We start from the raw sequence: 22,636 nt of genomic DNA, 5'->3' as shown, positions 1-22,636 counted from the left end.
GAAATGCTCCTGGCAGAGAGATACGGAGATGTAATGTGACATGTTTTGTTCTGCCTGATCCTTCCTTTTTTTGTTGGGTCGAGGACTTGGCACTTTACCGGATTTGTAATTATTCTTGGACCTCATTGGCGGGGTGGCCGTCCCTCGCGTTGGGCCGACAAGGACAACCACCGTTACCGTGGTCTTTGGGTTACAATGTGTTTGGTGTGGTTTTTTTGTTGTTTTTAGTTTTAAGAAACTTTACTTTCTTTTTGGAATTTCGCCTTGTATATTTAACTTTATGGTGTCATGTTTTTCTGCGTAGGTGCAATATGTATATGCTTTTTTGCATAGCAACCCAATTGTCGGCTGCCACCCCGGATTCTGTACACGTTTACGACACACCTCTATATGGATTGGCATGATGTAAATCCCCCTTCAGCCTAGCAACGTCTGTCCTCGACAAATATCTTGCTCTAGAAACTGGGTCAATCCCAAAGACTCGAATCTATTGCATTACACTGGGTTGTGCGCCCCACAAGTCTCAACACCCGCAACTTCGTCCTGTGGTTCATTAGAATTGCCATTGTTGGTAGTCTTGTACAGAATCATTGATGCAAAGGAATCCTCCGATACGCTTAATGTTGTTCGGAAACGGGTGGATAACTAGTCAACCGTCACAATGACCGAGTACATGGCAGTGACGGGCGCTATGTGTTCTAGCTGAGTAGACTGCAGCAAAGAGAAATGGAAGGCAGTGCTGGGCCCGTGTGAGCATGTCAAGTGTAACTGACTGTGAACAAAGGCGAGAGAACTACCCGTCCATGTTGCTAAGACAAGCTATAGGCTGGAGACACTTGAAAACTTTGTTTGAAACGCCACGAGCCCGGGTTGCAACATCGGATTGTGATTCAAAGGCTGGCAGCCAATGACGCAATTCCCTAGGCAGTACCCTATGTGGGAGAATTCTTCAACGAGTATTTTATTCTGTTTATAGTGTGAAATGTAGTGGGTGTAGTTACAAAAAGGTGAAGTATTAGACCCTATAACTAATGTGATGCCAATGAAGACACCCACTTTCTTGGCAACATCCACCATGTCTAATTTAGCAATATTGTCGAGAATCAGGAAGATGCTGGCTGAGGCCTATTCTTAGAGTTCAGTAGTGATTTTGGTGTTCAGTTTTCTTCACCTAGTGCCAAAAGAAGTGCCAATTGATCATGAACAACAAAATCCACCAGAGATCATCGTCGTTGTATAAACCACCTGTGTCGGCTACAGCCTCCTCAACGGGGACGTCACCTTTGTCGCCAATGCTGATACCTTTCTCCACAGCTTGCTCTCGTTCAACAGCTACTGTGAAGATTTGATACCATATAGAGGATGCCAGAATACAGCACCAGACGATGAAAAAAACAACCACCGTGATGAAGTACCCGACAAACCACATTGGAAACGACCCATCTGTGACAATTCGTGCCATTCGTTGGAGTGTGAGATTCATCGATAAGAAAACCAACAGTGTGACTACCGAAGTTAATATTGGTGAACCATGTACCTGTGGCTTCTTTGAGGGCTTTGTATCATACCGACGCTTTTAAGAGCTACCAGCCATACTGGGTCCGGATGTGGAACGGGACAATTTCCTGCAGGCTGAAGCTTGGGCCTGTCTGGAACCAGTGTAGATATGATGAAGCCAGTGGCAACACCCAGTATAGTGGCTATCACGATTTGGACTGTCGAACCGCACTCTTTCATCGGATGCCACCATTTTTTTTTTCAACGGATTTGGTGCTGACGACTGTTTCCGAGAGAACATCGGAAGATCTTGTATTTTGGGCCTCCATCATTTTTTTTTCTTTGATCTGGTGTGGCAGAGTAGCTGTGGTCTCAAAAGCTTTGATGACTTGGGTGCCGTTTTCTGGGTTGTTTGATCAAGACAACTTTGAGAGAGGAGAGCTTCACCACCAAGAGCGAGCCGAGATGGTACAGCTATTTATTGTAAGAGTAATGAACGGGCCTAAGACGCACCAATTGTGCATGGAGTTGTCACATGCGGGGGGAAATGGGAAGAAGTATTTTGATCAAATCTGTGAGAAGTTTTTGTCCTCTGCGCGTTTGACTGGGGTGCATTGTTTACCTTGTTCCAGACAACTCCCACCCGAGAGAGCGTGTCCCTCATGCCTTTGGGGTGTACGTCTTGACCGGGGAAGGAACTACAGTCTGGCAGATATATTTGCCCGTCAAGATGTATACACTAGCAGGCTCCATTATATTATCGTATAGGGCGCGACAGCCAGGTACCTCAAATGGCCAAGTACATTTTGCCTCCAGCTGTATCTGATGGTCAAGTTCGCCAAGACTAGCCGAGAGAAGACAGCAACAAAATATGTCAAGGTCGAATTAAAAGTTCGCGCACCTCCTTGGGAGATTCTTGTGATATCAATTTTACAGCGTCAGTGCGCAAAGCCGTCTTACGAGCAGCATCAACAAGAGCCCATGACATTTTGTTTCACAGAACGAATTTGATGATGCATAAAATCGGCATATCACAATGCCCACTTGCTTCATTATTGATCCGCTGTTGCCGGCGCCAGAGTCAAGATGCACGCGACCTGGGAGCCGGGGGTGTTGGGAGTGTTGACGTTGGCAGAGGTAGTGCCAAGATGGTGAGATGACCTGTGGCCTTCACTTCTTGCAGTCAATTTTGCAAACAGCGAAAACACGAAGGTTTGTTAAGGGGGGCTTGTCTAGGTAGAAGTAGCACAATTCTTGTCTGCATAGGATTCTTGTCTGCATGGGCCTGGCTGTCAATATGTAGCACGACATTGAGGCTGGCTTCCGGTTCATTGCTTGGTGCTCGTAACTTGTAAGTGAGAGACGGGTTTGGACAGGTAATGATGTTATCATTCTATGCCGTCTCTGGTCCAGTCATGGTATGCTCAGGTCCAAGCATCGTCTTGGTTGGTAATGAAAAGAAGGCCAAGTGCGTCAAGTGCCCACGGAGCCACTTGTCCACCGTATGTCGTTCAAGTGATCCCCGTAATCACCGTAGGAATATCTGCATGTTCCCGTGCCGTCAAACAGAAGCGAAATCGTCTCATTTTGCCGGCGAATGGTGTGTAATAGCAAGTTTGCGCTTGTTTTGCGTTGTGTGCCAAGGGAGACTGTGTGGTGGCGCAAGACTTAGCCTGTGCCACCGTGACAACGGCAACGGTCTGGACGCTAAGATGTGGAGCTCCACTGCCATAGCACACGATCTCTTCTCCATCAATCTGCACCTGCATGTGGCTCGAGCTTTGCTGTTCCTGGATCTGGTGCGGACTGCGGAGGCTTCAGGCCTTTTTGCTCGACATGACGAGTGAATAGCGTCATACGTGTTCGTCAGCTGTGCTCTGTCATCGACAATGCAAAGGGAAAACTAGAGCATACGACGGACTCCTGGGCTACATCAGGGCCAAACGTCGACGTATCTAGAACGTCCTAGAAGCGCCGTAGCTGGCAAAGCCAATGCGTTTAATTTGCGTTCTGCCTGTCGCAAAAGGGCCTCATTTTGCCATCCATGTCACCTCGCTTGCGGACCGAGGCGCACCGAGCTGCACCGAGCCGCTTTCTACTGTCGACATCAATCAATGCCATTGATGCGTTCCATCCAACTTGAGGTTGGCTGGGGTCATGTGTCGTGACTGCGAGATTTGTGCGGATTTTAGCGCCAAAGTTCGTCACCCCCTAACATGTAGCCGTCGTACGGAGTACATCATCAGTCATGTTGACAAGAATCTTCCCGAATCATTCTCGCACTGCTCTTCAGAGCGCTATTTATGCCCTTTGGTTTTACTAATTCACTCAGCACATATGTCTCACAGCCTGTGCAGCTTCTTCTCTCCTCACGACAGGTTCAGTGATTGATAAAGAGTGACAAAGCCACACCAGGGCACAGTTCCATCTCACATATTGCACACGGTGTACCTACATTCTTCACCATTGCCTCTCCACAACAAACTTTACTGACAGCTTGACCTCAAACATTGCTATATAATCAGACCTATCTACAGCGTTTTCGCCGTTGTGGTACAACTCGACCAGTGTTTGGCATCTCCGTGAGGGCAAACACTGCGCTTGTGAAACAACATGGCGCCGCCAAAGATAATCACAACATCCTTTCTTGTTGGCAACTTGCACTGTCCATCATGCGTTGCGGTGATCAAGAAGACCTTGGAGGACGAATATGCCGGCAGAGTCTTTTGGGTGTCCCCTAACGTTGTCACCTCTGTCGTTACAGTCGAGCACGAAGATGCAAGTGCCGATTTTATTCGCGACATGGGTAAGACGCTTGAGGATGTCGGCTTCGAAATCTGTGCCGTCGATACGACAGGCACCATGCCTGACGAGCTAAACAGAGAATCGGATGCTGAACAAGCAAGATCAAGTCAAGACAGTCGCCGCAGAGGCAGTGGTGCCCTCGATCTGTGGTGGAGGTTATGGGGAGCTAGGACACCTCCTGCGACACCACATCAAGGTAAGGCAGCAGCGCATTTGGACAACTGCGATAGTTGCAAAACCACGGCAGCGGCCGCGGCTCATGAAAACGGTCGTGTTTTGGAGGAACAACTTACTCGCCACGTGTTAGCCCCATTCAGTCCCCAGAATCTGATCAAGGCTACCTCCAAGGCGACTACCACCCCTCTAGACGAGGTTGTCATCGACGACACCGATGCTATCCCTGAATTATGGCGAGCAACTTTATCCATTGGCGGCATGACTTGTGCCTCATGCTCCAATACCATCACGGATGAGATTCAGAAATTCCCCTGGGTCGCCAAGATTGTGGTCAATCTTGTAGCGAATAGTGCTACTGTGGACATCAAGGAGCAGGGTCGGATCCAAGATGTCGTCAATGCCATCGAGGATCTTGGGTATGACGCTGCTCTTGACCAGGTGATTAACCTAAAGGAGCAGAAGCGCGTCTCTGCAGATGCTCGGGACGTGGAGATTCAAATCGACGGCATATTCTGCCCCAAATGCCCCCAACGCATCTGCAAGACGCTAAACAACCTGAGTTTCTCGCGCATCGAAATTCTCCAAGCTCCGACGCTGGATAAGCCATTTCTTAAAATACGATATACACCCCGGGCACCAGACTTCACCATTCGACAAATTCTCAGGGCCATCGAGGCAACAGATCCCTCGTTGCGGGCCTCAATATACCACCCCCCGACTTTGGAAGAGCGGTCAAAGGCTATCCGAGCCAAGCATCAGCGAGAGTTGTTCTGGCGGATGATGTTGACCCTTATTTTGGCCATTCCGACCTTTGTGCTTGGTATCGTCTACATGAGTTTGGTGCCTGACTCTAATCCCACAAAGGAATACCTTATGGAGCCCTGGAAATCAGGTTTGAGCCGTAACGCGATTATCCTTTGTGTACTCTCGACCCCGGTATACTTCTTCGCAGCCGATATTTTTCACGTTCGAGCCATCAAAGAAATTCGAACCATGTGGCGACCCGGTAGCCGTACGCCACTTATCGAAAGGTTCTACAAATTTGGCAGCATGAACATGCTCATGTCTCTAGGAACCACCATTGCATACGTTTCATCGGTTGCGGAAATGATTGCTGCAGCTGCGAAGAAGGACGACCACGTACCTGAGAACCGATTCTATTTCGACTCGGTCGTCTTTCTGACACTGTTCCTTTTGGCGGGACGGTTGATAGAAGCGTACAGCAAGTCTAAAACAGGCGACGCCGTCGGTGCCTTGGCCAAACTTCGCCCTAGCACCGCGGTGCTGGTGGAGAAGGATCCAATAAGGGGTCAAATTACAACGACAACGCCAATAGACCAGCTAGAATATGGGGATGTAATCCGAGTTCCGCATGGCGCATCGCCAGCTACTGACGGCATTATCATCACTGGCGAGACCAATTTTGACGAATCCAGTCTTACCGGAGAATCCCGCCCAATCAAGAAAGCACCGGGCGACGAAGTCTTTGCAGGCACTGTGAATAAGGGAGACGCCGTGACAATCAGTGTTACCGGTACCTCAGGCAAGTCCATGCTGGATCAGATTGTCGATGTTGTTCGTGAAGGACAGACCAAGCGAGCTCCAGTGGAGCAGATTGCAGATGTAATGACTTCATACTTTGTTCCAGTCATTACCCTCATTGCCGTCATCACATGGATCGTGTGGTTTTCACTGGCACTCACTGGTCACATCTCAAAGGAGGAGCTAGACTCGGCAGGCGGCCCCGCGGCCTTTGCATTTCAGTTCTCCATTGCCGTCTTCGTCGTTGCCTGCCCTTGCGGGTTGGCCCTAGCCGCTCCTACGGCCATCTTTGTTGGCGGCGGTATTGCGGCAAAGCACGGAGTTCTTGCCAAGGGCGGTGGTGAAGCGTTTGAAAAGGCCAGCAAAATCGACTGTGTGGTATTTGACAAGACTGGCACCCTCACCGAGGGCGGAGAGCCGAAGATCACGGATTCGGAGCTCTTCCCCCACCAGGAGGTCAAGGATCTGGACAAACGGGCACTGCTCGCCGGGTTAAAGGCTGTGGAGGAACAGAGCAGTCACCCCATTGCCAAGGCCATTGTCAACTTCTGTGGAGATGAGGTAGCATCTGCGGAGCTGGGCAAGATCGAAGAGTTGCCCGGCCGAGGAATGAAGGCGTCTTACAAGGATAAGCAACTCGACATCGCCGTTGGCAACGAGCACCTCATGCGCGATCTCTCGGTCACACTGTCCCAATCCGTCGTCAGCCGATTGCAAAGCTGGAAGAGCGAAGCCAAGTCGGTGGCAGTGGTGGCAGTCAAGCCGCATGAGCAACAGAGTCCATGGATACTAGCAGCTATTCTATCCATCTCGGACCCTGTCCGGCGGGAGGCAGTGGCCGTGGTCAAGGCACTCCGCGCCCGAGGAACGCAAGTCTGGATGCTCTCCGGCGACAACGTCACCACGGCCAAGGCCGTCGCCCAACGGGTAGGCATCGCAGACACCAACGTCCTCGCAGAAGTTCTCCCGTCAGAAAAGGCGGAAAAAGTGCAGTACCTCCAAGCCACGCTTCACTCACACAGGACAGTCCGCCGACGCCACGGGTATAGCACACGCAGGGCCATGGTGGCCATGGTTGGTGACGGAATCAACGACTCTCCTGCCCTCACGACAGCAGACGTGGGCATCGCCATCGGCTCAGGCAGCGACGTGGCTATTTCCAGCGCAGACTTTGTCCTGGCGTCGTCGAGCCTAGGCGCGGTGCTGACGCTCCTGGACCTCAGCCGCACAGTCTTTCGCCGCATCAAGATTAATTTTGGCTGGGCCGTCGTGTACAATCTGTTGGCGGTGCCCATCGCCGCGGGCTGCCTGTACGCCATCAAGACCAGCTCTGGCAATCACGTAAGGCTCGATCCTGTCTGGGCGGCACTCGCCATGGCCCTATCAAGCATCAGCGTTGTGCTCAGCAGCCTCAGCCTGAGGGCCCGCGTGCCGGGGCTGGGCTTTCGACACAGCCCCGTTGTGGTGGAATAAAGAAGTTAAGAGGAGCCGAGCAGAGCTGCAAACATGCTGGAATGTTGTATGTATCACGGCCCGTGTATGTATAATGATAATGCCTAGCTAGGTAGTTTTGTGTTGGAATCGATCACGACAATGGGGAGGCATGATTGGCCGGGTGGATCGGGTAATTAATCATTGTTAGCCAAGTATGATTCATAATACTATATGGAGTACCAAGCGCAAATCTCGGAAGAAAGAATCAGTTGCAAAAGCAAGTAAGAAGCGGCATCTTGGGCATGTTCCCGTCCGGGGTTAGCAACGCACCCGTATGTACAAAGCAAACCCGCCCGAATCCGCCCGTCAACTGGTGACAAGTTTAAAAAAAAATCATGAAGACACCCCAACTGGAGTAAGTAGGTAGGTAACCAATCTCGCCCCCAGCCCGCAACAGCCGAGACCGCATAGCCAGACAACCAGAGTCATGACAGGCCACCAGATAATCACCTCAACACCCGCCCGCATATCCCTCAAAGCAAAAAAAAAAAAGGTAAAGGCCAGTCAGTCAGTCAGCCAGCCAGCCAGCGAAAATGAAACCCGTCGTAATCCATGCCATAATCCTCGCCCCACGCGGTCAAACAGCCCAGCCTCGTAATCGCCTACTTTGTACATTACAATGCGGCAGGGATCCTCACCCAGCAGGGGGCCATGATACCGAAAGCAAAAAAAAAAAACCGTCCATCAGCCTTGCAAATCACCAAAGATCCCTTGAATCGTAAACACCAAGGGAGAAGTGGGTAATGGGGGAGAAGAAAAAAAGAAAGAGGCACTGCAATAGTACACATGCACAAACTTTTGGCTTGTTTCAAACCTATACTCGACGATGCATGCAGGTCAACAACAACAACAATGCCATAACAGACCTGACTTGGTTCTTTTGCTTATCGACACACCCCTTGTTGGTTTCGGAAGCGGCCCGTACGATAGGGCAATATGCGGCCGGGCTGCGGTCGTGATATTGGACGCGGACCGCGTCGTGCGGGTGCCGGGGCATAATTGCGCTTCACTTTCGACCTTGGCCGTGTACTCCGTAGACATGTACACATTACTCGTAGAGGGTGGTGAGACAGGATCAGAGAGTCGTGCGCATTGATTACTCCATTGCCACCGTCTGCCGGTCCCAGTGAAGTAATCTCCATCTACGAGTCATGTTGAGGGCCCCAGTCACAGCACGTCGGCACACATGAATGGGTATAATCATTGTATTCACTTCTCTTCGAGAAGGCAATCTAATCCACCGTATACCACGGACACGTAAGCCAGAAAGATAAAACCAAACACCAGAGATATCTCAGGCCAAAGGCGTGGCAGTGCCAGACCAGCCGCCTTTCCATGCCTGAAACCCACCCCAACTCCTAGAATCCCTTGCACATCAACCCAATGATGCCAACAATGTAACTCTGGTCCAGGCCGAGAGACGATGAGAATTGTAAGAAAAAGAAAGAGAAAAGACAAGATAGGAAAATCCATACAACGCCGGTAGCCTTCCAACACGAAAAGTGTAATATCGGTCTGGTGTACACATGATAACGCTGCAAACGTCTGTGTGGGACGCATTAAGTGAGGTAGGTAATAATGCCAAGGGGAGCATGAGAAATGTCTTGTTTAATCTGAAGGTGGTTTTGTAGCGAAATGTGATATATGATCGCCGTGATTCGAGTGGAGCGAAACCGCTCTAAAACGGAAAATGTGTCCTCAACGCCATGCTTTTCTCAAAATTACATGCTTCATAGTAATGCCAGAAAAAAGAATAAAATAAAATAAAACTCCCGGGGCCACACGACGCCGTCGAGGGAAAAAAAAGGGGAGTTTCAAAAGACGCGTGTAACGTATGTACGTGATGCGAGTCCTGGAGAGAAGAATTATCGTACGGCGACAGCACCGCCGAGTAGTCGTCCCCACATTCCTCGCTTGTGTCGCTTCTTGGCAGAACCATCCTGGAGTTGCTGGTATTGCTCAACAGAGATTTCGTACGGAAGCATGCGGTTTCCAGAAGCAGCCAGGTCAGGTACCGACTTGGCAGGGTCCGCCTCCAACACGACGTGGATAGGAGAGTCGTAGAGGCTGCCCTGCGGCTGCGAAACCTCATACATGTAGGGAGAAGGGTTAGACTCGAGTGGAGTCGCAGACCGGGATTGCTGCCTGCTCGAGGTAATGGATGAGGCATATGAGCTGGCCGAGCTGCTGTAAGTGAGGCCTGGGGGGGTAATGGAACCGCCGCTGGAAGAGCGGACAGTCTCGGGGCTGGCATGTCGGCATCGTGACTGGCCTCGAGAGGCAGGAGGAGTGGGATAGCGAGCATTTGCCTCCTGCTGTCGTCTCTTCTCCTCGCGGTGGCGCATCTTCCTGATGTGTCTCTCGGCAATGCGGGCACGGAGAGGCTCGAGGAAAGAATCCAGCTCCCGGTACAAGTCTTGCTCCGAAATTCTCAGCTCCCACTCCAGGAGGAAGAGCAGTTGCTTTTCCATCAAGTTGACCTCGGTGCGGTTGAAACCAAAGCTGTACATGTCAGTGTTGATGTGTGTGTAGTTGGCCCAGTGCTTGTTCTTTGGCGAGCTGTCGTTGAGATACTTGGCAGCTAGGATGAGCGAGGCGAGAAAGATGCGGTGCGTCGTACATCGCAGGCCACGGGCCATGGGTTGAAGCTTTGACTTTAGGCGGGTCAGGTAAACCAAGGTTGACATGAGAGTCGGGACCTGAACATTGGATGAGACGACAAGCTGGGTGATGAACTCTTCGAGGGTGGGCAAGGTGTTGTCCGCGGGTTGAGCAGGTTGCGATTCGGGACTCCTCGGGGGAGAGGGAGGAAGGTGTTGTTGCTGTTGAGGATGCTTGGAAGAGGCCGACGGCATCATGGTGGAATCGCATGTGATGACATTGTGAGCGGCGTCGGCGAGGAACGAGATCATTTCACGGCTCACGGGCTGGTATACAAATTGGTCGAGGGCGGCTCGGTTGAGCTCGTCCAAGGTCAACTGCCGCAGCGCCATGGTGAAGCTGTGAGATGTGTGAGCGTGATGCCGAGTAGCAACGGCAAAGGGCGAAGGCCGGTGTTGTTGTTGTTGCTGCAACCTCCCGTGTAAGTGGGGTTGAAGGTTGGAGGTTTGGATGGGTGGTGGAAAGGGAAGATCGATCGCAGCCTGCCGGCAAGGTGGGAAAGACCGGACGATATATTATGTAGTATATCGAGGACAGGCACTCCGTATGTACTGCCAGGTGAAGGGCAGGGGGGAATTGCAAAGCAAGGGAGGCCAGAGACTATATCAGAGACTAGCAAAAGGCGATTTGGCTTCTCAACGTCAGACAATGGAGGGCGCGAGAGGCTCATGCGCATGTGGCCTTGACACCTTGACCCTTGACCGCGAATGACCAGCTGGCTGTGGCCCGTGGACGTTCGTCAGTAGGTGACGTTGGGAACACGGGGCTGAGCGTAGCAAGGGGGGGCCTGGTCGGGGCACTAAGGGCTCCGCAGGGGGTGGGGTGCGACCGAAAGGGGGTGCGGGTGGAGATCGGTGGGGGTGGGGTGCGTATTAAAGGACTGGACCAGCAGGTGCGTGCCAGTTGGCTGCTACCAAGTGATGGATGACTGACTGGTGGTTCGGCTTGTGGGAGTACAACCCAGCTTTGGATCACGTCAAACCACACGGGCGGCGCTGTGGCTTTCTGCAGGGGGCAGGCGAGCAAAAAGGACAAGCCCTGGGTTCCTAGCACGAGCGAGAGTTAGCAAGAGCATTATGATGACGGAGAGTAAGGTAAGAGCCAAGCTACTCCAGTACTCGGCAGGGTGGCAGTGTGCAGTGTGCAGTACTCTCGACCAAGCACGGAGACCAGGTGAATACGGAGTACGGGAGAGGCTAGCTCAACGGGGGGCATAATAGGCAACAGGTACCAACCTGGCGGGAGACGGGCGCACCTGAGATCAGTGATCGAATGGATCGCTAGTATCGCTAGTGGCCAGGCCGACAGGGATCAGATCCAGCAGGGCACACGAGGCGCTGCCGTTGTGCTTGGACGGCTTTGGACGAGCGACCGGGGTCAGGTCGAATTAGAGTTGCTGTGGGAGGGAGATCGGTCACCAGGGGCCTTCGCTTTGCCGCTTATGCGAGCGAGATGGCGAAGACGGCGAGACGGCGACCGGGCAAGCAAGCCGGATTTTGGAACTCGTTCGTGTGCGGGAGCAAAGCGGATGCAGCGGGCTGACGGCGGGCTGACGGCGGATAGCTTCGCCAAAGGCTCGGAACCGCGACAGGATTCCACGCGCAGGTTGGACAGTCGTGGCAAATAGGCCGCGAGTGCTGAACGAGTCTACGGGGTAATAGATACGATTAATTGGCTGTTGAGACCCAGCTTCTATCTTGAGCTGCGCAAGGCCAAGCGGCAAGCGGAAAGCGGGCCACGATTCGTAGTTGTGGCTGGAGATTGTGCCAAGGCCAAACAAGGTCAAGGGCTCAAGGCTCGATTTGTCCCGAATTCGGACTGTAATTTCTCTGTTGAAGCAGCAATGTGCTGTGTCTGTGGCGGCCGGTGATTTTCGATATATTCCGGTCTTCGTCGCAGCGAAATGGCACCCACGGTATTGTGCCGGCTGAGGCTGTGAGGCTGTGAGGCTGAGGAAGTTGAGAAATCCGATGACGAGGCCCAAAGGGTGACGCCGTTTGCCGTTGGTAGGGAGGCGTTGTCGGTGCCGTTTTTTGAGTTCAACGATCCGTGAAATCCGGAGATTGCGTCAACGTCAACGTCGTGATGCACACCGGTAAGTGCCAGATGGCCAATATTCCGTGTGCGAATGAGCGGGGCTTCCGATCCAGCGGAAGGCGTTATTAAACAAAAAAAAAAAAGAAAGAAAGAAACTGGGTTTGTATCTGGGGCAAGGAAAGGCTAGTTCCGTGACTTGGTATTTCTTTGTTGCACGCTGATGATCTGGTCGACGAGAGAGCAGTGCGTCCCCAATGTGGCTATTGTTCCAAACAATGGACAATGAAGCGAGTTTCCGTAGCCGTGGTTTAGCTTTTTCGATGCTACTCGAGCGCACGCGCAGAGTTTTATGACGGAAAGTGATTAGAGGGAGTGGCTGGTCAAGTCTTTTTGATAGATGCGTTTATACAAGATCCGGTGCGGCTTGGAAGCGGTGGGTGAAGGAGCGGCACCCGGAGGTCAGAGTGGTCAGCGCTGGGCGATGCGATGGTTCGATGTGGTCGAGACGAAGAAGAAGAAGAGCGAATAGTTGCAAGTTGCTCCGAGAAAAAAGAAGAAGAAAAGGGAAATGCAGTCAATTTTTGTATTCGTGAGTGGTATGATGTGTTCAGTGTTGCACACAAACCAGACAAGGGCAAAGAGCGGACAATGGTGTTAAATCCAAGGCGGTGGCACAAAGAGCGGAGGAGCTTTTGAAGCGACTGAAGGTGTTTTGGTTGAAGATGCAGTTCTTTCTGAACACCAATGGCGATGCGGCCAGCGAATGCAAAGAGGACGAGGTTCAGAGGCAGAGTTATATATACGAGTCGAACAACGGTCAATTGTCCAAGCGCCAGGGCCTGGTGCTCTGTACCTTATGCAGAGCTTTGCAGAGCTGTCCTGTGCAGAGGCAAATCTGCGCCGAGTCTCAATAGTTGAGACGGGCCAACGCAAGGGAGAGAGCGCTTCTGGAGGGCACTTGAGAGGCTGGTTCAATGTTCCTGGTGCAGAAGGCCTGGCACCTTGACCTGACAAGTGCGTGACTGGCCGGGGTTGGGGAGTCTGGTGCTGGCAGTGGGCACTGGGGCCTGGCAGCACTTGGGAGCGCTAGGCAGCTAGGGACTGGTTGACCAGTTGACGAGCCCAGGGTTCAATGTTCTGGTCTCAACAGTCAATGCTGATCCAGTCAAGTCTAAATGTTCTGCAGGGTCTCCGGGGTCTGCGGTCGTTGACGCCTGCCCTGGTCTCGATTGACGGGTCCCGAGTCCTGCGTCCTGACTGGCCTGGTCAGCTCGACTTCAAAAAACTCCCGTCTGTAAAGTGGGTGCCGATGCTGCGCTGGAATCCGCCAACCGTCATCAACCTATACAAAGGGAGGCCGGGCAAATTGCACGCACCACCAGCTGCTATGCGGGAGCCACTAGAGGGAAGCGGCAAGAGGAATATGGTCTAAACGTACAGAGGGCGAAATAATGAATAAAATAAAATTAACCGCTCCCGTATCAAATCCCTAGTTTGCCGTCGACTGTAGTAGTGAACGCGGGGTCAAGTCAAGGTGTTGAATGTCTGGTTGCTTTGCCGGATGGTGCGTTGCCCGTTGTGCTGCGTCAACGCGGCACGATCGAAGAGACAAAAAAAAGAAAAAGAAAAAAGAAAGAGAAACAAAATTATGCAACAAGCGTCGACGTACAATGCCGTTTGTCGTTGGGCTGCAATCGAGGCTGGATGGTCAAAAGGCGTTTGTCTGGTCCTCACAGAGGTATGCAAATCTGATGACAATCACCAGACACTCCAGTCTTCTTTGTGCCGATGTCTGGTGCGTGGCGGCTTCAATGTGGATCGACCTGTTCGTCCAGTCGTCAAGTGGGCAAGGTGTTCAGCAACGGAGCCAGTGAGCAGGGGGAGTGACAAAAAGGAAAGGCGAGCAACAATAAGAAATAATGATCAAATGCAGCGAGCCGAACCTGCAGCAAAGAGAGGCAAAGTCAAGGCCGAAAAAGAAACAGGGTCGAGCCTCCCTTCAATACGACCCCGCCGGTAGAATTCCTCAGTCAAAGGGATGTTGGCTCTGAATTGTAGGGAGCACCGTCGATGGAGAAGATGGAATATTAAAATAGGCTGGCATATGAATGGAGAAGGAACAGGCGGACAGCAAACACGGGAGGTCGAGTGAATAAGTATTGCAATTGCAGGCGTACTCGGTGGTCGTCAACAATTCAGTCTCCCAAGTACATGTACGGAGGCGTCAACAACAAATCAAGGGTCAAATGATGAGAGGGGACATTTCCGTCACCATTGATGGGACATGGGGGCCCGTCAATGGGACATTAACAGCCGGCGGTTGATGGACGGCTGCAGAGTGAATGGCGGCCCGTCTCCTACTCGCTGGGGGGCCTGGCAGCCGGTCGCACAAGGGACAAGAATAGACGGGCCCGGCGCCAATACACATGCATGCGCTCGCCATCATGGTCCCTTGCTTGGCCGGCATTGTTTTTAATGTTCCCATTGACGCCAGCAAGAGCTCGGGTGAGGGTGAGAGCACGAGATGTCGGCTGCGAATCGATTCAGCCCGCGCGCCTGTGTCAGGACTCGGGAGCCATGTCAGGACTCAGGACATGGAGCTACCGGTCAGCTTCAGAGCATACAATGGAACATGGAACACTAAACATGTAACAGCTCGTCGCCACGGCCAGCTTTGGCGCGGCCTGGTCATGATTATTAACACTCCGTCAGCCAACCAAGGTCGTTCCACCGCCACGGCCTGAGCATACGTTGGACAAATTTAATCAAAGGACGTGACAAGACTGGCTTCAAGAGTTCCCACGAGCGTTTCCAAGCGAGCGCTGGTCGGCTCTTGCCCTGCACTTTGCACTCGTCTTGCTGCAGCGCAGGCAACCTTCCATGCCCAATATGCAATGTGCGGTACATGTATGCACGTACATATATATGGAATAACTGCTCCGTACTAATCCAACACAGGCCCAGCGAGCTGCGGAGATGGAGACTACACATATGGCCAGTACTGATAGTCGAGTAACGGGCTACGGCAACGGAGCACTGTGTATTTGATATCCCCCTACTGAACTAAACTAAACACTCGGTGCTCCAGACATGGACGTCCAGTCCGCACTTCGGCCCAGGACCCTCAAATTCCAGGCGGCAACAATCGAAGCTTACTCGCATTTGAGGCGCCCACTGGCTGCCGTTGCTCTTGGCCGTGGCGACGAAACACGGCGCGCCGCCGAACCATTGGCCCATGACCGACGTCGGGACGCATCTTGAAACAAGACCTGCCATCTCAACATTTAAATTGCACGGCGCATTGTACATGTACATACAGTACCGTGAGAACCTAGCATGGACATCAAGTACATTCGACATTGTCACGTCCTCCGCCGCCTCTGCTTGCCACGGAGACGACAGCCAGCCAAAGAAGACACGGAATTTCCGATAAGCACCAGAGCCCAACCATGCTACGCTGCAAATAGCCCTGGCCACGCCATCAACTTGTCCAAACGTATCAAATCGAGTGTACAAACAGAGCCCATGCTCTTCAGGTGTCAACAATCAACCCAGGAGGCGTCGGACAGCTGGCAGTTTGGCTCTCCTTTCTGCCCGTGTCCCGATGACCTTGGCAAACCTGCTCCATGTTCCAGTCTGGCTACATAAAGTACGCGTATCAGCCAAGGGGCTGTTTGGGTCTCGTCCCGGGTGAGGCTGTGTACATGGTGATGTTGATTTTACGAGGTCCTCTGCAGCAAATCCGCGCCGTCAAATCAACAAATAAACAAACAGATAAACACAGACATGCAAGGTTGCTGCTTCTAGCAAAGTTGGTGGCCTAGCATTGTTGGCAAACAGTTGACGATGCACGTTTTGACAATGGGTCCAGGACCTTGGGTACACTGTAAATTGCGCCATGGAGCGAAAATCATCATATGTCACCATCACCATCGCCATCGCCATCGTCACGTCACCTACCGATTTATTAAAAGAAAAGTCAAAGATCCAGTTGCGCCGTCAAAACGGGCGCCAAAGAGAAATGAACCCCTGAGGCGGCTGGTTGCTCGGGCCTTTTGCCACCGTCAGTCTGTTCGGATTAACTAGTAACTTCGCAGATCCGCCACTTAAACGCGGCATGTGTGAGCCACAGGAATCCTGCGTGGCAAATGGCTGTCATCCCGATGCAGGGGGGAAGAACGATTCCCGGATAAAATAACCACCACCCAGTCATGCTGCTCTCCTTTCGTCGGGGCAGGAAACGGCTGATTAACGCTCTATTTCCTCCGTAGAGCCCCCCATACGTTCCTATTTGCGGCACAGCTCGTTTCACTGATCGTGCTTTGCAGGTGTTTTGTTCTTTGCCAGAGGGGGTCAACTCGTTTCGGGGGATGCGTATCCCGTAGTCGGAGGAGCTCCGTTTCGGCGATGCGAGTTGTAGAAACGTTTTGCAAGGTACTAAGTAGGAGTTGGGCCGGATCTGGATTGACGTTGTTGCCATGATTTTGGGCCCCTCGCTGCGGGGGGAAGGCTAAACAATAGTGTCTCTCGTTTCGGAATGGATAGCCAGCCCTATTTTCCGCCTCGTCCTCAGCCGCAGCGACATGCGCGCACTCCTCGACTCCCACTGGCGATATCATTATCACGGAGGGCTATGGCGTGTCAAAGGGTCGGATGTGTGGAGGTGCGTGCGAGGTACGTATGTTCTCCGTACATCCATGGAGGGTGTATATACATCTCGGCCGGAGCATGGCAAAAATTACAAATGCCACCGTGATAGTTTACTCGTGCTTTGCTTTTGAACTTTGTACATTGCGCTCAAATAACACACACGAACAAGTGTGCGCATGAATGATCTACGAGCAGCGGGGATCAAAGGGGTCCATCATGAACCATGCATCAGCCATCAGTTGATATGCATCGTCCAGTCGGTGTGGCAGGACACAGATTGGGGCATCACATGCAACAAGTGCATAGTACCATGCTATAATATCAATTGAGATTATACGGAGTACTATACAGCTCGATGGCTAGGTACTATTGAGATGATATCAAGATTGAATTGATGGTAAAATTGATGCTTCTTACACGTCCGGTACGTACCTCACCCACTGTAGGCCCCGCTGAACCGTCAACTGGTCTCACCAATCACCTCACCAAAAGCACCACCAGCATCAACATCTCACCAACATTGAACTCACCAGACCACATCGCCATCCTAAAGGGGATCGATCCCGAGTTTCTCCATCACCGCCCAGCGGTCTCACCCGTCTCACGCAGAAAGAGTGCCCGTGATGCGCTGGGTCAAGCGCCATCCCACAAACGGCATTCGCAAGGCCCGCGCCAACACAGACGTGCCGAAAATCAAAGCGCGCAATTTAAAGCCTGCCCTGTGATGTCAGGGCTCGCCCACACCCACTTTTAAGATGGCCACGGCCCCGATTTAATGCTGGTAATACTCCGTTTAAAAAGAATTAAATAAAATCAAAAGGGAACCAACCTTGCCAGATGGCATGTGGGAAGGGGTGACATGCACTGGTCATTCATTCACATGGCATTTGATGGCATCTTGGTCATGGGCTGCCGACTGCCAGCGAGTCTTATTCCAACCTACTAGCCCTTTGCGGAAACGAGGCGCATCTTGTTGGAGCGTTGCATTACATGACGGGCACGATGAAACTTGACACCGGGATAACGAGACTGGCATATGCCTCGTTTGGGGGGGGATCTTTGTAAGTGCATGATTCTGAGAGGCCTTTTTGTTGCGCATCGCAGTTGAAGAGAATTGACGCTTGTGTTGGGGGGGTATGGACGAGTGATGCCAGGTCATAAACTTGGCGCCACGATATTGCCATCTTGCACGCGTGCATTGTGCATTCATGTCGACAGTGATGACTTTTTTTTAATAAAAAAGTTTCGCTACGAACATTACTAACCTGTTAAGGGAGAAGCCGGGACGTTGTATTGTGACCAGGGCAGACAGATCACCCACCCCAACAACCGCCCTCCACGATGAAGAAAGACGGTCAGCATGCCGTAGCTATTGCGGCGATTTGTATCGACAGTAACGCCTAAGGTATTGATCTCCGTCCATCAACGTTGCGGCAGCCTTGTCGCCAGCGCCGGCCGGGCCACCACAACGGGATATTGCCATCAAGCAACGTTCCCTATCCCCATCACATAATAATGCCGAGAAGATTGAACGCTGTCCACCTCCTTCCTCCACCAGCGCCCCTCTCCCAACTTGATCCCAAGACCAAACGCTGGTCAAACTTGGCCCTCTAAAATCCCAAATACTACGGAATACTACTTGCGCCTCGTTGCCCTCACCAGACTCGACTCTTTTGCCCCCTTCCCCATCCTCCTCCCCATCCTCCTCGATGCAGAACGCAGGGATTCCATTCGCAGGACCTCCCCAAAAAGCCACCACGACTAAATTAGCCAACCCGCCGGGGCTGCCCCAGATTTTGGCAGGTGCGCCTCCGACCAGGGTCGCCGATTGGGCGGCCACCGATGGCCCTGAAACCCAGCTCCAGGACACGCTCGAGAACATTCAATGTTGAACCCGCACGCCCCTCCCTCCTCGTCTTCCTCAAGCCTCCATGTCTTCCCGGGCTGCTTGCCGTCGTTTGCGGAAAATTCCTTCAAAGCCACACAATCTTTTTCGGGATGTGGCTGGTGCGGCGGCGCCGAGGAGCTGTACCCAGCCAGCAGAGACATGCAGCGGTGAGTTCCATCCAATAGGGGCGTTATAGGGGTTCACATGTACTCTGTCTTGAAGATGTGGAATTTTTTAGAGATTTTTTTTTATTTGGGCACCGCCCCTGAAAACTTATTTTTAAGGGTGTTGTGATGTATGCGCCTCTTGTCGTGGTAGGAATATCAACCGCCCGCTGGATTGGTGTCGCAGATATACACCCACTGTACTTCGTACACTTGAGCATCAATGTTGGCAGGGCGTGGCCAACGTGCCGCTGTTCGCGAATACATCATTGACACAACATGGAAACCGTGATGCAACAGAAGAACTAGTCCTCTCCACCAAGAACAACCTCCATCGACACCTCGTGCCCAGCAGACTACACGCACCAGCCCCTCCTCCCCCCGCACGACCACGAGCAAACAGGCCAAAGCCGGACTGCGCAACACTTGACCACATGCATGGGCGCACACTCCCGTCACCAGCCCAGCGGAACCAAGCAGCCAAGCCAGGCAAACAACGTGAACAGCAAAAAGGTGCTCGCGCCCAAGGTGCCGCACGCCGATCCCACACCGCCGCGGAGCATCACCACCACACACACTCCAGCAAATACTACCCGGACCGCGGGACGCCCAGACCACAAAAGTCAACAGCCACGCGGGACCAGAGAGCCCCTCGGTGGTGCCGGCGTCGGCCGACTCGCGCCCATTTTGGCGGCTTTGTTCCGGAACCCCGTGTTGACACCAGGAGAAGAAAGACGTAAAATGCCGCGCTGGGGTTTTCCCCCGCAAATTTTGGATCGAATAAGAAGGGGAAGGGGGAAAGGTGCCTACTTGCACGGATATCCTTGCCCTCTACGGAGTACGTAGGGGGTGAAGAATAATATGAATGATTCGTACTTGATTTATAGTGTAGAGACGCTAGTTATCTCTGTACTTTAAGTACTTAGTAGGTACCTGGGCATGTGCCGTCGTGAAATTCGCAGGGCACGTCTATACGAGGTACACCACTGTACGTATATATATGAATTGTTCTACAGCAGTGTCGTCTCGGAATGGTATTGCGTACGTCTCTACAGTACACTACGTGATATAGTCCCCGGTGTTCTATAGACAAAACTAGGTCCATATCTATTTATTAAAATACTCTACAAACTAGGTATATAGGAAATCCATATAATATAGCAACTTGCAACAATAACCTCGATCGTCTTCAGCATAACCGCCAAGTCAAACTCGATCCACTGCAGTGTACACACGTCACTTCACACGAGTGACACAACCATCGAAAACTCGCCAACCTCCTATTTTTAATTCATTCTCTGCAGCTCTCGAAGCAACGTACTCCGTATACCCCAACTAACTCTAGGCTCCTCTTTTCAGGACCGCCAAGCATTGATGCAAAACTCCATGTCCATCAACGTCAGCCCAGCAATTCAACAGTGACCTGAAGCTCGCTCAGCCCCTCGGGGCCCATAATTGCGGATGAGCACATGCAGCTGGCACCTCGGCAGGACTGAATCTGAAGCTCCCTTCATTTGCTTCGTAATTCCTTGCTGTATCCAGCGCTGCATCCTTGGATTCCGAATTCTATCATTAATGTTAGTAACTATAAAAATAAACTATAACAGTACACGTACAATTATCAACTTACTTCTTGCTGTAACCAGTCTTGGGAGTTTTCGGCACCACACTCCTACTGCTGGAATATGCCAAGAACTAAGCTCAGACCAGAATCGCTCTCAAGGCACTCCATTAATGTTCAATTGTTTCGCTCTGTAGTCAAATAAAATTAAACGCATGATACAAGTATCGTGTAAGCCTAAAATCTAAAACAGTATTAGGCTGTACCAGGCCAAGGACAGTAAGGGATGTATGTATGGGCATATTTTTGGCCATGACAAGGGCCCAACCGATATTAGGATATCGACCAGGCGGGCGCTTGATGAAACCAGCCAGCGGGAGCGCGAATAAGCGCGCGGCCCTGAAGATTGGTCTGAACCTAGGAGAATGATTTGTTAGCAAAGGGCCTTTTGTGTGCTTTTTTTTTTCACTGCTTGCATGCATGAGCAGCGTAAGAAGCTCACCAGACTGCACTTCCCACAGGGTCAGCTGACCCTAGTCCACACAACATAAGTTTTACTCCCCCACTTTCTTTCTCCCTTTATTGTTCCCACACCTGCCTTGACGCAACACCGCAACACCGCTTTGATCAGCACAATCATTTCAAAACCCATCTATTACTCTGTTCATTACATTCTCCTTACTTTATTAACCGCTGTGGAGAACGACCTCACTGATGTGCAAGGCCAACTTGTTGATGTTCGGAGAGAACACACTGAGTTTCGGACAGAACTCGCTGATCTTCGGCGCGAGTCGAATAGACTTGCGCAACAACTCGTGGATCAAAATAACAATCTTCACCACCAGATGAATGCACTTGCGCAGCAAATTCTGAATCAAAATGCCTATCTTCATCGCCAGACAAATGATCGTATTTCACAACTCAGTACTCAAGTAGGCACACTTGAAGATAAATTTGTTACACTACAAAGAACCATGGAACAAAACCACACTACTCAACTTGCAAAACAACACAATCAAACTGTGAGAATACGAAACCAATATGATCTTGTGATCAATCCAAACCATGAATTATTTCCGCTTCGAAATGTACTTACGGGAGTTAAGATCCCCAATTGCCCAAGAAGCAGGGAAAGTATTCAACGCCTATCTCACCCAGAGGTTAATCGTTTCCTCATTGCATTGGACCTACCTCAACAAGGTACTCTTAACCAGAAAAGATTGACTCTAACAGAAGCATTCTGTTAATGGAGTGCCTTGACTGAGGCTATCGCGAGATGGCCTTGGCTAGCGGCCGCGGCGCGGTACTAATTGCGCTGAGACGGTCTACTTTTCTAGTCTCCTACTATTCTTGGCCTGGTACAGCCTAATACTATTTTAGATTTTATGCTTATATAATACTTATATTATATATGTAATTTTATTTAATTATAAAGCGAAATAATTAAAAATTAATACCCCTTAGTATATTATTATACCCCTTAATATATTCTTATATTTCTTAGTATATTCTTATATTTCTTAGTATATTCTTATATTTCTTAGTATATTCTTATATTTCTTAGTATATTTTTATATTTCTTAGTATATTTTTATATTTCTTAGTATATTCTTATATTTCTTAGTATATTTTTATATCTCTTAGTATATTCTTATATCTCTTAGTGTATTCTTATATCTCTTAGTATATTCTTATATCTCTTAGTGTATTCTTATATCTCTTAGTGTATTCTTATATCTCTTAGTGTATTCTTATATCTCTTAGTGTATTCTTATATCTCTTAGTGTATTCTTATATCTTTTAGTGTATTCTTATATCTCTTAGTGTATTCTTATATCTCTTAGTGTATTCTTATATCTCTTAGTGTATTCTTATATCTCTTAGTGTATTCTTATATCTCTTAGTGTATTCTTATATCTTTTAGTGTATTCTTATATCTCTTAGTGTATTCTTATATCTCTTATATTAAAATTTTTAATTAGTAAATATCCTTGTTCGGTACAAAATCGGCACTTTCAAACACCCAAAGGGATACGACGCACCGTACACTAGATGATCCTGGAACATCAAATGTAAAATTGGCGCGACCCAAGCCGCTCGCTGCGGCAGTTGTACCAATCGCTTCGGTCAAGCAAGGGTACTGCCGTCGTCGCCATGGCC

At 50.7% G+C, this 22,636-nt stretch overlaps 2 protein-coding genes across 2 annotated transcripts; one reads left to right on the top strand and one right to left on the bottom strand.

The window, feature by feature from the left end:
* Window positions 1-4,110: 4,110 nt before the first annotated feature.
* MAA_02262 (copper transporting P-type ATPase) lies at window positions 4,111-7,494 on the top strand (the record flags this gene model as incomplete). Its single annotated transcript, XM_007820260.1, has 1 exon — window positions 4,111-7,494. The coding sequence occupies one exon, from the start codon at window positions 4,111-4,113 to the stop codon at window positions 7,492-7,494; it is 3,384 nt and encodes a 1,127-aa protein (XP_007818451.1).
* Window positions 7,495-9,380: 1,886 nt separating this feature from the next.
* On the bottom strand, window positions 9,381-10,508 carry MAA_02263 (cyclin; the record flags this gene model as incomplete). The annotated part of the gene is made up of 1 exon (XM_007820261.1): window positions 9,381-10,508. The coding sequence occupies one exon, from the start codon at window positions 10,506-10,508 to the stop codon at window positions 9,381-9,383; it is 1,128 nt and encodes a 375-aa protein (XP_007818452.1).
* Window positions 10,509-22,636: the final 12,128 nt, after the last annotated feature.

This window comes from Metarhizium robertsii (assembly GCF_000187425.2).
Source record: "Metarhizium robertsii ARSEF 23 chromosome Unknown MAA_Scf_1, whole genome shotgun sequence".
Classification (NCBI taxonomy): domain Eukaryota; kingdom Fungi; phylum Ascomycota; class Sordariomycetes; order Hypocreales; family Clavicipitaceae; genus Metarhizium; species Metarhizium robertsii.
Note: the sequence above shows the minus strand (reverse complement) of the source record. Positions and strands in the feature narration are given on the sequence as shown.